General features: G+C 50.2%; 1 protein-coding gene across 3 annotated transcripts in view; it reads right to left on the minus strand.

The window, feature by feature from the left end:
• Positions 1-460: 460 nt before the first annotated feature.
• gtf2h4 (general transcription factor IIH, polypeptide 4) overlaps positions 461-15,177 on the minus strand; it is a 79,283-nt gene continuing 64,566 nt past the window's right edge. For all 3 annotated transcript variants that reach the window (XM_078217487.1, XM_078217486.1, XM_078217488.1), the window contains exons 11-14: positions 12,452-12,582; positions 10,354-10,401; positions 4,866-4,944; positions 461-849 (exon numbers count right to left, since the gene is read on the minus strand). In XM_078217487.1, coding sequence (XP_078073613.1) covers positions 680-849; positions 4,866-4,944; positions 10,354-10,401; positions 12,452-12,582 — 428 coding nt within the window. In that variant the 3' untranslated portion in view covers positions 461-679. The remainder of the gene's footprint in view (positions 850-4,865; positions 4,945-10,353; positions 10,402-12,451; positions 12,583-15,177) is intronic.

Consider the following 15,177-nt stretch of genomic DNA (forward strand, 5'->3'; position numbering starts at 1 on the left):
ATCCACTAGTCGCCACACTCCGGCGCATGTTCGGGTTACACTGAGGGAGAATTTAGCACGGCCAAAGAACTTAACCAACACGTCTTTCAGACTGAGAGGGGAAACCGGAGCACCCGGAGGAAACCCATGCAGACACGGGGAGAATGTGCAGACTCTGCACAGACAGTGACCCAAGCCAGGAATTGAACCCAGGTCCCTGGTGGTGTGATGCAGCAGTGCTAACCACTGTGCTACCGTCTGACCTGCCGAGCGTCTGACCTGCCGAGCGTCTGACCTGCCGAGCGTCTGACCTGCCGAGCGTCTGACCTGCCGAGCGTCTGACCTGCCGAGCGTCTGACCTGCCGAGCGTCTGACCTGCCGAGCGTCTGACCTGCCAAGCGTCTGACCTGACGAGCGTCTGACCTGCCGAGCGTCTGACCTGCCGAGCGGGTGTTAATCGGGATTTCTCTCTCATTTTTTTCAGGAAAGAGCTTTTCTCTCCTTCGGCTTTTATTGAAAAAACAGAAAATAGAAACACAAACACACTCCGATTTGGCCAAGTCTCTCTCCGTTGCAGGCCACCCCATTCCCTGCAGGATTCCGTTACTGAACCCGGGGTAATCCCGGTCTCTGCTCGGTGGCCTGGCTCCTCCCTCGCTCAGCTATCCCTTCACCCCCCTCCCCCCCCCACTCCTGCCCGTCAGCTATGTTTCTGCCTCTTCCAGAAACGCTTGACATCGGGATGCCCCCCGGGGGTTACGACCATCAGCCTCTTGGTGGGGTTTTCCCAGACGAGTACTCCCAGATCCCGGGCGTAGTTCCGAAGGAGCTCAAAATCCACCTGGGAGAGGAACTGGTTGTACAGTACACCTACACAGAGAGGGAAGGAAGGAGGGGAGAGTGAGACAGAAACCTCACATCATCTCTGCAACAAAAGGTTGTACAAGAAGCATCCCGAAGTCGGCGAAACTCTTTATTGCACCCCCCCCCCCACCCCCCTGCCCTTACAGGCTCTGTCCCCCCCCCCCCCCCCCACCCCCCTGCCCTTACAGGCTCTGTCTGCCCCCATCCCCCCTGCCCTTACAGGCTCTGTCTGCCCCCATCCCCCCTGCCCTTACAGGCTCTGTCCCCCCCCCAGCCCCCCCACCCTTACAGGCTCTGTCCCCCCCCCACCCCCCTGCCCTTACAGGCTCTGTCCCCCCCCCCCCCACCCCCCTGCCCTTACAGGCTCTGTCCCCCCCCCCCCTCCACCCCCCTGCCCTTACAGGCTCTGTTTCCCCCTCCCCTTCCCCTTCCAGGCTCTGTTTCCCCCTCCCCCCTTCCCCTCTTACAGGCTGCTGTGACTCTCAGAACTCTGCTGCCTGTTTCCTGCTGATCTGGGTAGCAGTGGTGTCCAGTGTATCTGCCCCAAGCCCCCATGATCCTCACTGAGATGTTACATCCATGGTGAATGCTGCATTTACCACCATTCTGCGTATTAATCCACAGTGTATACTCCACATGTACCCCTCTGCGTACCCCAATCCACACTATGCACATCTGACCCAGCATGTACCCCTCTGCGAACCCTAATCCACACTGTGTACCAGCATGTACCCCAATGCCCAGCGTACCCTCTGTGTTCCCACTGTAGTGTACTCAATGTCTAACATAACCCTCTTCCTTGTGTATTCCCCAACTCGCACAGTCTCTCGGATCCATCACATGCCCAGTGTATCCGTATATCCCTGAAATTAGCCCCGATTCCTGCTGCGTATCCCCTCATCCGTGTACCCATGTGGCCCCTGACCCTTGCTTAGTCCGCCACATACACACCCCAGCATGCCCAACAACCCTCATGCGGCCCTGATGTCCGCTGTATGCCTCGGGTAAATAAACCCTCGTGATCCCTTAACCCAGGGGTCTCCAAACTACGGCCCGCGGGCCACATCTGGCCCGCAGCAACTTGAAATATTTATAAATAATAAAACTAATTATTTCCCTTCGTTTTTTCCCAACCACGCGGTCGGACAGTTGACACGAGCAGTTCCTGTCCGCCGCGCTCCTTCCCATGTGACCTGAGTGGTGTCGACTTGGCGAACCCTCATTTTCAGTCAGATGTACCCGTCAGTTATCATAGAAATCATAGAAACCCTACAGTACAGAAAGAGGCCATTCGGCCCATCGAGTCTACACTGACCACAATCCCACCCAGGCCCTACCCCCATATCCCTACAGATTTACCCACTAATCCCTCTAACCAATGCATCTCAGGACACTAAGGGCAATTTTTAGCATGGCCAATCAACCTAACCTGCACATCTTTGGAAGGAAAAAAGAAAAGTGGACAGTCAGTGCCGCCTGTTTAATGAAGAATGAGGTGTAAAGTACTTCTTTGTACAAGCAGGTGATAAAGCCTTGTGTGTCATATGCAACAAAACTGTTGCAGTTTTGAAGGAGTACAATGTACGTCGGCACTATGAGACCAAACATGAACCAAGTTATTCCCAATTCACAGTAACACAGCGTTCGGAACAATTTGAATCAATGCAACACAGGTTACTTTCCCAACAAGCTTTTTTTACGCAGAAGAGAACTGAAAATGAAGCTTTAACCAGGGCCAGTTACAAACTAGCTTATGCATTGGTTAAAGGAGGAAAGCCATTCACCGATGGAGATCTCATCAAAGAGTGTATAATGGAAGCAGTGGAAGAGTTATGCCCAGAAAAAGCAAATCTGTTCAAAATCATCAGTCTTGCGTCACATACTGTTGCTCGTAGAATTGAGGATATAGGAAGCAATACATTTCATCAAATTGCAGACAAAGCAAGAAATTTTCAGTGGTATTTTCTCACACTTGATGAATCGACTGATGCGTGTGACACATCACAACTCCTAGTATTCATCCGTGGCATCGACAGTGAATTTAATGTCACACAAGAATTAGCATCAGTGCACAGCATGCACAGCACAGTAACTGGAGAAGACATCTTCAAAGAATTGCAAAAAACTGTGTTGGAATATAACCTGGAGTGGAATAAACTGCAATGCGTGACAATTGATGGAGGAAAGAACATGTCTGGGGTGAAGAAAGGTTTGGTTGGACAAATCACAAAAGCTTGTGAGGTTGGTGGATTCTCAAAGCCCATGTTTCTGCATTGCATTATCCATCAACAAGCATTGTGCGGAAAATATGTGAATATGTCTTGCGTTCTGAAATCTGTTGTTTCAACAGTGAACTTCATTCGATCTCACGGGCTTAATCATCGCCAGTTTCGTGATCTTCTGAAAGAAACTGATTCTGAGTTCGGTGACTTGCCTTATTATACAGCAGAACGATGGCTTAGTTGTGGAAAGGTTCTATCACGGTTCTTTCAGCTCAAAGAGGAAATTGATTCCTTTCTCACAGAGAAGAATCGACCCAAACCACTTTTATCAAACACTGACTGGCTTTGGAAATTGACATTTTTTGCAGACATGACAGGCCATATGAATCAATTGAATCTGAAGTTGCAAGGTGAAACAAATTTGATTTGTGATCTATTCGCGCATGTCAAGACATTCAGGGCAAAACTGATGCTATTTCAAGGACAGGTGAAAGTTCATAACTTGGTTCATTTTCCATGTTGTGAAAAATTTCATGAAGAAAATGAAGCAGAATTTCCTTCTTCATTTGCAACAGAAATCATTAAGGACTTGCAAAAACAATTTCAGGAACGATTTTCTGCTCTTGATGGAAACACAGATGAAATAAAGCTGTTTCAAAATCCATTTGGCTACAATGTTGAAACACTCCCAAGTCAGTTTCAAATGGAAATTATTGATCTCCAATCAGATGACATGCTGATAGACAAGTATAAAGAAGGAAATCTGATCCAATTTTATAAATCTTTGCAGCCTGAGCAGTTTCCAAATTTGAAGCAATTTGCTTGTGGATTTGTATCAGTTTTTGGTACAACGTACCTGTGTGAACAAACATTTTCAAACATGAAGTATGTCAAGTCCAAATATCGAGCAAATCTATCTGATGAGCATTTGAAGTCCATTCGAATAATTGGCTCCTCAAGCTTGAAACCTCAGTTCAGCAATATTTTGAAATTAAAAAAGCAGTTCCATCATTCCCATTAATCTTGTGCAAAACTTCACGATTTGTTGGTTATGATTGAAAACTCCAATTGCCAGAATTGTGTAGAAAGGTGCAGACTGAATTTATTTTTATTCGACCTTTATTAATGGTTCAAGTTTATTTTGAATTTCTTTGCTTTGTTTTACTGAAGTTCTTCCTTGGGGTGTGTTTATTTTTTTATTGTGTGCCACAAAATGGGGCAAACTCTCATTTCAAGTAAACATTTGTAAAATTTCAGTAAATAAAATTAATTTAAAAATGAATAACCTGCTTTTCTCATCTGCAGTTCAGTAATTGATTATTTTGTCAGAGCATTTGCTAATGTTTGACATTTTTACTCATTATACATCATTTCTCAGTGTAAGCACGGCATTGTTTCGTTGTAATTGTCACATTTCTCTTTTGTTCTGAATCATATCATGCTGATTACAAAAAAGATCCAAATAAAATATATAGAGGGTTATAAGTAAGCCTAGTAATCGCTAAGGTAGGGACATGTTCGGCACAACTTTTGTGGGCTGAAGGGCCTGTATTGTGCTGTAGTTTTTCTATGTTTCGAAAACTTGTTCATTCATTTAAATTTTATTCATTCATTTATAAAACTAATTTTTTTCTTTGGTCCGTGAAAATGTGTAAAATATACGATGTGGCCCTTGTACTGAAAAGTTTGGAGATCGATGCCATAACCCCTCAATCCCCCCAGCTGGTGCAGAGTTGTACCCCCCCTTCCCCATTCCCCGCTCTCTCAATGGGATGGGGACGAAGGGTAACCGGGACCCACCTTCTGTGAATTGGAGACGGTCCCGTTCCAGCTCCCACAGTCGGATCTGGTCCGTGATTGTTGGCGGCAGCACTGGATTCTGGGGAAAAAAAACAGCACAGGGTACAAAACATTGACCAATCACTGCTTAGACCTCGGCTGGTTTGACCACATTTATTGCTGGGTGGGAGAGAGAGGGAGAGGGAGGGAGAGAGAGGGAGGGAGAGGGAGAGAGAGGGTAAATGGGTGGGAGAGAGAGAGGGAGGGTAAATGGGTGGGAGAGGGAGAGAGAGGGTAAATGGGTGAGAGCGAGGGAGAGAGGGTAAATGGGTGGGAGAGGGAGAGAGGGTAAATGGGTGGGAGAGAGAGAGAGAGAGGGTAAATGGGTGGGAGAGGGAGAGAGGGTAAATGGGTGGGAGAGAGAGAGAGAGGGTAAATGGGTGAGAGCGAGGGAGAGAGAGAGAGGGTAAATGGGTGGGAGAGAGAGAGAGGGAGAGAGAGGGAGAGGGTAAATGGGTGGGAGAGAGGGTAAATGGGTGGGAGAGAGAGAGAGAGAGAGGGTAAATGGGTGGGAGAGAGAGAGAGAGGGTAAATGGGTGAGAGCGAGGGAGAGAGAGAGAGAGAGGATAAATGGGTGGGAGAGAGAGAGGGTAAATGGGTGAGAGAGAGAGAGGGGGTAATTGGATGAGAGAGGGTAAATGTGTGGGAGCGAGAGAGAGAGAGAGAGGGTAAATGGGTGGGAGAGAGAGAGAGAGAGGGTAAATGGGTGGGAGCGAGGGAGAGGGGCTGAATGGCCTGCCCCTGTTCCAAATCCCATTTTCAATGAAGTTCAGGCCAAACCTACTCAAATTCTCCTCGTAAGAAAATCCTTCCATACCCGGGATCAACCGAGAGAACCGTCTCTGGACTGCCTCCAGTGTCAGTTTATCTTTCCTTAGATACGGGGACCAAAACTATTCACAGCATTGGTGTGGTCTAACTCCGGCCTGTAGTTTTAGCAAAACTTCCCTGTTTTTATACCCATTCCCGTCGAGCTAAAGGTTGACCATGTGCTGCCGCTCGGAAGATGCTTCTTTGGCTGGATAGGTGACAAGGTGAGAAATTGCTGCTGGACTCCAGAAGCTTCGACCACACCATCCCCCCAATGATCACCCTTGGAATGGTGGGTAATGAGGTCTGCCCTCATGTCATCAATCCTGACAACCCTTCATTCCCCCACAGTGGTGGCACAGTGGTTGGCACAGTGGTTGGCACTGCTGCCTCACAACGCGGGGACCCGGGTTCCGACTTGGGGTGAAATCAGTCGGGGCCGCTACAGAAGGGGGCAATCAAACTGTAACATGGAGTAGAAACTCCCAGCACAGGGGGAAAGGGACACCAAAGACCCCAACAATGACCCTGATCTGACCCCTATGTGAACAGTATGTTTGCTACATTGCACAGGTGAAGGGCGTGGTTTCGATTCAGTACTCGGAGCACATATAAAGAGAGACTGCCGGGACGTGGGGCGAGCAGGTTTGGAACCAGGCATGCGCGATGCTGCGTTCTGTCAACAAACCCATTGTCAGGAACAGTAATTAGTGTCTCGCACCTTCACTGACTGACTTGCAGTCGATTTAACGCTCTGCACCGCTAAAGGCTGCACAGCACCAACCCAGCACTGCCGCTGGTGACCCTCCTGAACGGTGAGGGGTCCAAGAGAGAAGAGTAATGTCCCGCTTGCTGCCTGAATTGTAACCTGCTTCCCAGCACTGGGAGGCAATTAACTCCCAGATATACTTTACATTGGGTACGGGATTGTGGGGCAAGGTGGCACAATGGTTAGTGCTGCTGCCTCACAGCGCCAGGGACCCGGGTTCAATTCCCGGCCTCGGGTCCCTGTCTGTGCGGAGTTTGCACGTTCTCCCCGTGTCTGCGTGGGTTTCTTCCGGGTGCTCCGGTTTCCTCCCACACTCCAAAGATGTGTGGGTTAGGTTGATTGGCCATGCTGAATTGCCCCTTAGTGTCAGGGGGACTAGTTAGCATAAATACATGGGGTTACGGCGATAGAGCCTGGGTGGGATTGTGGTCGGTGCAGACTCGATGGGCTGAATGGCCGCCTTCTGTAGGATTCTATGAATCTCAATGCATCTTGCAGCAATGCATTGCTGGATGGGCTGAACCCTCCAATCGCACTACCCACCTCCACCACTGGGCGGTGCTCTCGCACTGTAACCCAGCTCGTCACACATGGGGCCAGCCTTACCCTTTCACACAGTCGTAACCGCGAGGAGTGACCAGTAACCTGGGGGTGTGCGCGTTAGGCCTCCTCGGTCACAACACTAGATTCATGGTCCCCCCGCAGGAGGCCATTTGGCCCACCAGGCCGGTGCCAGCTCTTTGAAAGAGCTGTCTGCTTTGGTCCCTTTCTCCCCCATCTTTCTCCTTCAAGGATTTATTCAATGTCCCTCCGAGAGCTATTCTAATTTAATTTAAATCTATGATGCTATTGCCAGAAAGGGCAGCATTTCTTGCCCTTCAAAAGCTGTTGGTGAGCTGCCTTCTCGAACTCCGCAGTCCGTTTGGTGAAGGTGCTTTTACCCACAGCGCTGGTGAGGGAGGGGGAGGTTCCAGGGTTCTGACCCAGGGAAGGTGAGGGAACGGACGACGGACAAAGTCAGGGAGGTGCAAAACTGGGAGGGGATCCTGCAGGCGGTGGCGTACCCAGGTGCCTGCCGGTCGAGGTTGGAGAGATTGGGCCGATCCAGCTGCGTCCGGTGCTGGTCCAAAGCGGGTGTGACTAGCCAAGGCCATGGGGGATGGGGTGGGGGGGAGAAGCAGCCAGAACCCTCACCCACATCACTCGCTAAAGGGCACAGCACCAGGCTAGCGCCCGCCCGCGTGGGTCTAATTATCACAAGGGCGGGTGGCAACGGTGACATTTTACAGACCAAATATTTACATAGATGATTTGGAGTTGGGGACCAAGTGTAGTGTGTCAAAGTTCGCAGATGACACTAAGATGAGTGGCAGAGCAACGTGTGCAGAGGACGCTGGAAGTCTGCAAAGGGATATAGATAGTCTGAGTGGGCGAGGGTCTGGCAGATGGAATACAATGTTGGTAAATGTGAGGTCATCCATTTTGGTCGGAATAACAGCAAAATGGACTATTATTTAAATGGTAAAAAATTGCAGTATGCTGCTGTGCAGAGGGACCTGGGTGTCCTTGTGCATGATTCACAAAAAGTTGGTTTGCAGGTGCAGCAGGGTAATTAAGAAGGCAAATGGAATTTTGTCCTTCATTGCTAGAGGGATGGAGTTTAAAAACAGCGAGGTTATGTTGCAGCTGTATAAGGTGCTGGTGAGGCCACACCTGGAGCACTGTGTACAGTTTTGGTCTCCTTACTTGAGAAAGGATATACTGGCACTGGAGGGGGTGCAGAGGAGATTCATTAGGTTGATTCCGGAGTTGAGAGGGTTGGCTTATGAGGAGAGACTGAGTAGACTGGGGCTATACTCATTGGAATTCAGAAGAATGAGGGGAGATCTTATAGAAACATAAGATTATGAAGGGAATAGATAAGATAGAAGCAAGGAAGTTGTTTCCACTGGCGGGTGAAACTAGAACTAGGGGGGCATAGCCTCAAAATAAGGGGGGACAGATTTAGGACTGAGTTGAGGAGGAACTTCTTCACACAAAGAGTTGTGAATCTGTGGAATTCCCTGCCCAGTGAAGCAGTTGAGGCTACCTCAGTGAATGTTTTTAAGGCAAGGATAGATAGATTTTTGAACAGTAAAGGAATTAAGGGTTATGGTGAGCGGGCGGGTAAGTGGAGCTGAGCCCACAAAAAGATCAGCCATGATCTTATTGGATGTTGGAGCAGACTCGAGGGGTCTGATGGCCTACTCCTGCTCCTAGTTCTTATGTTCTTACATCACGTGGATTTTATTTAACACAGGCCCAGATTACTGTCTCAGAAGGAGGTGATGCTGATGTGTCAGCATTCTAGGATGTTCCAGGGATGTTCTCTTGCAGTGCTCATGTTTATAGTGTGAAATAACTTTTATTTGTGGAATTAATCGAGAATGTGCTTAGGCAAGAGGGAGGCAGTGGTGTAGTGGTATCGTCACTGGGCTTGTAACCCAGAGGCAGTGCTCTGGAGACCTGGGTTCGAATCCCACCATGGCAGAAGGTGAAACTTGAATTTTAAATAACCGTGAAACCATTGCCGACTGTCAGAAAAACCCATCTGGTTCACTAATGTCCCTCAGAGAAGGAAATCTGCCGTCCTTACCCGGTCTGGCCTACCTGTGACTCCAGAGTCACAGCAATGTGGTTGACTCTCAACTGCCCTCTGAAATGGCCTAGCAAGCTACTCAGTTCAAAGGCAACAAGGGATAGGCAATGGGGAGGTGATGGCCTAGTGGTATTATCACTGGACTATTAATCCAGAAACTCAGTGAACCTTCTGGGGACCCGGGTTCGAATCCCGCCATGGTAGAATTTGAATTCGATAAAATAAAATCTGGAGTTAAGAATCTCCTAACGACCACGAAACCATTGTCGATTGTCGGGAAAAACCCATCTGGTTCACTAATGTCCTTCAGGGAAGGAAATCTGCCGTCCTTACCCGGTCTGGCCTACCTGTGACTCCAGAGTCACAGCCATGTGGCTGACTCTCAACTGCTCTCTGAAAAGACACTCAGTTCAAGGGCATTCAGTAAATAATAATAATTATAATATATATAAAATATAATTATAATAACATTTGTGCTATTATATATTAATAATAAATATTTAAATTTAGCAGTGAAATTGCAGCAACATAAGTTCTTATTTACAAATTCTTATTAACGAGTTCTTGTTAACTCTGATGAGTTTTGTCTGTGCTGGTTATGAAAATGGGTGCATCATGGGGAGGGGGGGGGTTGCTTTTGGTTCACTGGTCTGCTTCCTGGGAGGAGGGGGTTGTCTTTTAGGTATGTGTGTGGGGGGGGTGGGTGGAATATATCTGAGGCTGAGATAGACAGATCCCCCCCAACTCCCCATCCCAGTGCCCAATGTAAGGTAGATCTGGGAGTCGACCAGTGCTGGGAAGCCAGTGAGGCATCAGTCTACTGCTCGCCCCGGTACCAGCGGTCTCTCTTTATATGTGCTCTGAGTGCTTAATCAAAATGGCACCCTCCACAAGTGCATCTAAACAATGCAACAAACATACTCCTGCCCCTGGTTCTTGTCCAACCCTGAGCACTGGACGGACACGGAGCCCCGAGAAACATTTAGCCGGAAGCGGTCATTCTTTACGTTTGAGAGGTTACTTCGATGCTGGAAGTGTTGCAGCCGAACTAGACCCCATCCCCTCCCCCCGACCTCCCCACACGTGGTTGTGGGGTTGGAGGTGGGGGAGTGACTGCTTTGCCTCAACCCCTCAGGCTTTCCAGTTGTGCTTGGCTATCCGCCGCTCTGGCTGCTGAGTGGAGTGACTGAGCTGTCGGGACAGACACCCAGACGTTACTGCCAGCGACTTACCCCCTTCATCATTACCGAGTGGGCTCTTGTCCGCAGGAAGTGGATAATCTGGAGAAAGGACAAAGCACAGACGTCATCTCACATGGCGGCGGAGAGGGGGGGGGGGTGGTGGAGAGGTGGGGGGGGGGGAAGGAGTGGGAACGCCGCGGTCCTGCCCCTCTAGAAAGAAAGGCGGACTGGCACCGCCAGAGCACCTATCATTTCCTCAGTCCAAGCTCTTCACAGACCACCACGTACTTTACCAACTGCACCCACTCGGCCGATGCAGGAAACACGGCAACCAATTTACACACAGCAAGCTCCCACCAAAAGCAACGCGCTAATCCTGACATGTTCCGGTGGTTTCTGTGTATCAGTCTGGGGTGTACACAGTCTGGTTTCTGTCTGTGTGTCAGTCTGTGGTGTACACTGTCTGGTTTCTGTCTGTGTATCAGTCTGGGGTGTACACTGTTGGGTTTCTGTCTGTGTATCAGTCTGGGGTGTACACTGTCTGGTTTCTGTGTCTGTGTATCAGTCTGGGGTGTACACTGTTGGATTTCTATGTGCGTGTATCAGTCTGGGGTGTACACTGTCTGGTTTCTGTCCGCGTGTATCAGTCTGGGGTGTACACTGTCTGGTTTCTGTGTCTGTGTATCAGTCTGGGGTGTACACTGTTGGATTTCTGTCCGCGTGTATCAGTCTGGGGTGTACACTGTCTGGTTTCTGTCCGCGTGTATCAGTCTGGGGTGTACACTGTCTGGTTTCTGTCTGTGTATCAGTCTGTGGTGTATACAGTCTGGTTTCTGTCTGTGTATCAGTCTGTGGTGTATACAGTCTGGTTTCTGTCTGTGTATCAGTCTGTGGTGTATACAGTCTGGTTTCTGTCTGTGTATCAGTCTGTGGTGTATACAGTCTGGTTTCTGTCCGCGTGTATCAGTCTGGGGTGTACACTGTCTGGTTTCTGTCTGTGTATCAGTCTGTGGTGTATACAGTCTGGTTTCTGTCTGTGTATCAGTCTGGGGTGCATACAGTCTGGTTTCTGTCCGCGTGTATCAGTCTGGGGTGTACACTGTCTGGTTTCTGTCTGTGTATCAGTCTGGGGTGTACACTGTCTGGTTTCTGTCTGTGTATCAGTCTGGGGTGTACACTGTCTGGTTTCTGTCTGTGTATCAGTCTGGGGTGTACACTGTCTGGTTTCTGTCTGTGTATCAGTCTGGGGTGTACACTGTCTGTGTATCAGTCTGGGGTGTACACTGTCTGGTTTCTGTCTGTGTATCAGTCTGGGGTGTACAATGAAACAACAAGAGAAAATGTTGGAAAATCTCAGCAGGTCTGGCAGCATCTGTAAGGAGAATGTCACCTCTTTTCTCTCCTGCCAGATGCTGCCAGACCTGCTGAGATTTTCCAGCATTTTCTCTTTTGGTTTCAGATTCCAGCATCTGCAGTAATTTGCTTTTATCGGGTGTACACCGTCTGGTTTCTGTGTGTGTGTGTGTGTGTGTCAGGCCTGGGTGTACACTGTCTGGATCCTATTTGTGCCAAGCACAAGTGTACACCTCTCTGGTTCCTGGGTGCTTCAGATTCTTGTGTGCGCGCACGCCAATCTTAAGCATACACATATCCAGCTCCCATGTGTACCAGACCTGGCTGTGTGTACCACAGGTATGCAAACCCCAGTGTCATGTGTGCACCTGCCTGGGTACCATCCCTATCCTGCGTTTATCTGTTTGGGTAACATACTCATTCTGCGTGTACCTGTCTAGGACGGCATGGTAGCACAGTGGTTAGCACTGCTGCCTCACAATGTCAGGGACCCGGGTTCAATTCCCGGCTTGGGTCTGTGCAGAGTTCTCCCCGTGTCTGCGTGGGTTTCCTCTGGGTGCTCCGGTTTCCTCCCACAGTCCAAAGACGTGCTGGTTAGGGTGTATTCACCGAACAGGCACCGGAGTGTGGCGACTGGGGGATTTTCACAGTAACTTCATTGCAGTGTTAATGTAAGCCTACTTGTGACACTAACAAATAAACATTAAACATGCGTGAGTGTGAATGCAGACCCTTAATTCTTCAAGTCCCTGCAAAGGGCTTCATTGGGAGCTGCCGGCAGCCCCAGTGCTGTTACCTGTTCTGCCGTGATCCCGTTGGCGATGGACTGCTGCACGCTGTCTCTGCTCAGCTGAGCCACCACCATGTTGGGAAAGCGATAGAGCATCTCAGAGAACAGAGCGATGAGGGCTAACTGCAGCTCAGAGTCTGCACAGGGGAAACAAGGAGAAAGAGCCTGAGTGAAACATTCCCCCCAAACCATTCACAAATAACCCAGCATGAACGCTCAGTGAGACGATCCACCCAAACAGAGAGGGGGGGGGGGGGGGGGGGAGTGAGAAGCGGGGGGGGCGGGGGGGAGATTGGAGTGGGAAGCGGGGGGTGCAGGAATGCAAAGCGAGGGGAGAGGGGGGGGTGGGAGGGACAGGGAGTTGGGGGTAGTTGGCTGCTCCCACACTGACTCTGTCCAGCAGCCCAGCTGTTCCTGATGCCCAGTGGGGAGGGGTGAACAGAGGGTGAAATCTGCCAGTCCTCCCTTCCCTCCAGATCCTTATCCAGAGACACTGCTTTACTGCAGAGAGGCTGTGCACAGATTCTGCTCAGGAATAGGGCCACTGAGACTCTCGATCCTCAGACCGTTCATGCTTCAGACCAGCATTTCAAAATAAATTGCGGGATGCCTTTATTACCCATCCTTAATTGCCCCTCGAGAAGGTGGTGGTGAGCTGCTGCCTTGAGCCGCTGCAGTCCCTGTGGTGTAGGTACACCCACTGTGCTGTTAGGGAGGGAGCTCCAGGAATTTGACCCAGTTACAGTGAAGGAATGGTGATGTATTTCCAAGTCAGGATGGTGAGTGGAACCTCCAGGTGGTGGTGTTCCCCGGTATCTGCTGCTCTTGTCTTTCTAGATGGGAATGATCATGGGTTGGGAAGTTGCTGTCTAAGGAGTCTTGGTGAGTTGCTGCAGTGCGTCTTGTAGATGGTACACACGGCTGCCACTGTGTGTCGGTGGTGGAGGGAGTGAATGTTTGTGGATGTGGTGCCAATCGAGCGGGGCTGCTTTGTCCTGGATGGTGTGGAGCTTCTCGAGTCGTTGGAGCGTGCCCATCTAGGCAAGTGGGGAATATTCCATCACACTCCTGACTCGTGTCCTTGAAGATGGTGATCGGGCTTTGGGGAGTCAGGAGGCGAACATTGGAACCAGAGTAGGCCATTCAGCCCATCGAGCCTGCTCTGCTGTTAATATGATCATGGCTGATTGGAGACTTCAGTGCCATTTACACCCACTATCTCCCCACTGTTAACCAAAAATCCATCAATCTCTGCGTTAAACATTCTCAATGACCGAGCTTCCACTTATTTGCTGCTTGATTTGTTGAGTGACGTATTCTGGGTCATAGAATCATAGAAACCCTACAGTGCAGAAGGAGGCCATTCGGCCCATCGAGTCTGCACCGACCACAATCCCACCCAGGCCCTATCCCCAAAAGCTCATGTATTTACCCTGCTAATCCCCCTGACATTAAGGGGCAATTTAGCATGGCCAATCCACCTAACCCGCACATCTTTGGAGTACGGGAGGAAACCCACGCAGACACGGGGAGAATGTGCAAACTCTGCACAGACAGTCACCCAAGCCGGGAGTTGAACCCGGGTCCCTGGCGCTGTGAGGCAGCAGTGCCAACCACGGTGCCACCCTACTGCTGAGCCGGAACGGACAGCTGGGGCAGAGATGCGGGGGGGAGATGAGTGAGGAATCGGTTAATGGTGTCCGGTGCAGACAGGGTTACAGCTGACACGGCCTCCTGTCTGCACTCAGTCATGTTATGAAGCGGCTGTGCTCGAGTGGCACTCCTCTCCATTTTGCCAATCTCTAGCACGCAGCCACTTTGCCCCGGCCCTCAGGAGGGATCGCAGCTCTGAATGAAATGATTCGGAGACTCCCACACACTGGGTCTCACTGCACAGTCTCTTCCAGCTGCCCGCCACCGGGGCCTGTCAGGCTGCTGCCATTACAAGTACCGTGCAAGTTGCATTAACCCTTTCTGGAGCTGTGATGCCGGGCACCCTTGCAACACTGGCACAGTGGTTGGCACAGCTGCCTCACAGCGAGAGGGACTCAGGTTCGATTCCCGGCTTGGGTCACTGTCTGTGTGGAGTTTGCACATTCCGTGTCTGCGTGCGTTTCCTCCGGGTGAGGTCCGGCATCCCCGCAAGTGTCTTTTCACAAATACTCTTACATGGGGGTGTCACTGAGGGGGCCGTCACTTAACGCTCATCCCCAGTTGCCCTTAAACTGGACGGCACGGTGGCACAGTGGTTAGCACTGCTGCCTCACAGCGCCAGGGACCCGGGTTCAATTCCAGCCTTGGGTCACTGTCTGTGCGGAGTCTGCATGTTCTCCCCGTGTCTGCGTGGGTTTCCTCCGGGTGCTCCGGTTTCCTCCCACACTGCAAAGATGTGCAGGGTAGGTTGATTAGCCAGGCTAAATTGACCCTTAGTGTCAGGGAGATTAGCAGGGTAAATGAGGGTTACGGGAATAGGGTGGGATTGTGGTCAGTACAGACTCAATGGGCTGAATGGCCTCCTTCTGCACTGTTGAGATTCTATTGGCCTTAGTGAGACCCTAGCGAGTCTCCCTGACACTAAGACTCGCAAGGACCTTGCTTGGCAATTTCAGAGTGAACACGGACCAACCGACTCAGGAACAGCTTCTTCCCTGCTGCTGTCAGACTATTGAATGGACCTACCTTGCATTAAGTTGATCTTTCTCTGCACCCTATCTATGACTGTAACACTACAT

Source organism: Mustelus asterias, chromosome 8 (genome assembly GCF_964213995.1).
Source record: "Mustelus asterias chromosome 8, sMusAst1.hap1.1, whole genome shotgun sequence".
NCBI classification, from domain to species: domain Eukaryota; kingdom Metazoa; phylum Chordata; class Chondrichthyes; order Carcharhiniformes; family Triakidae; genus Mustelus; species Mustelus asterias.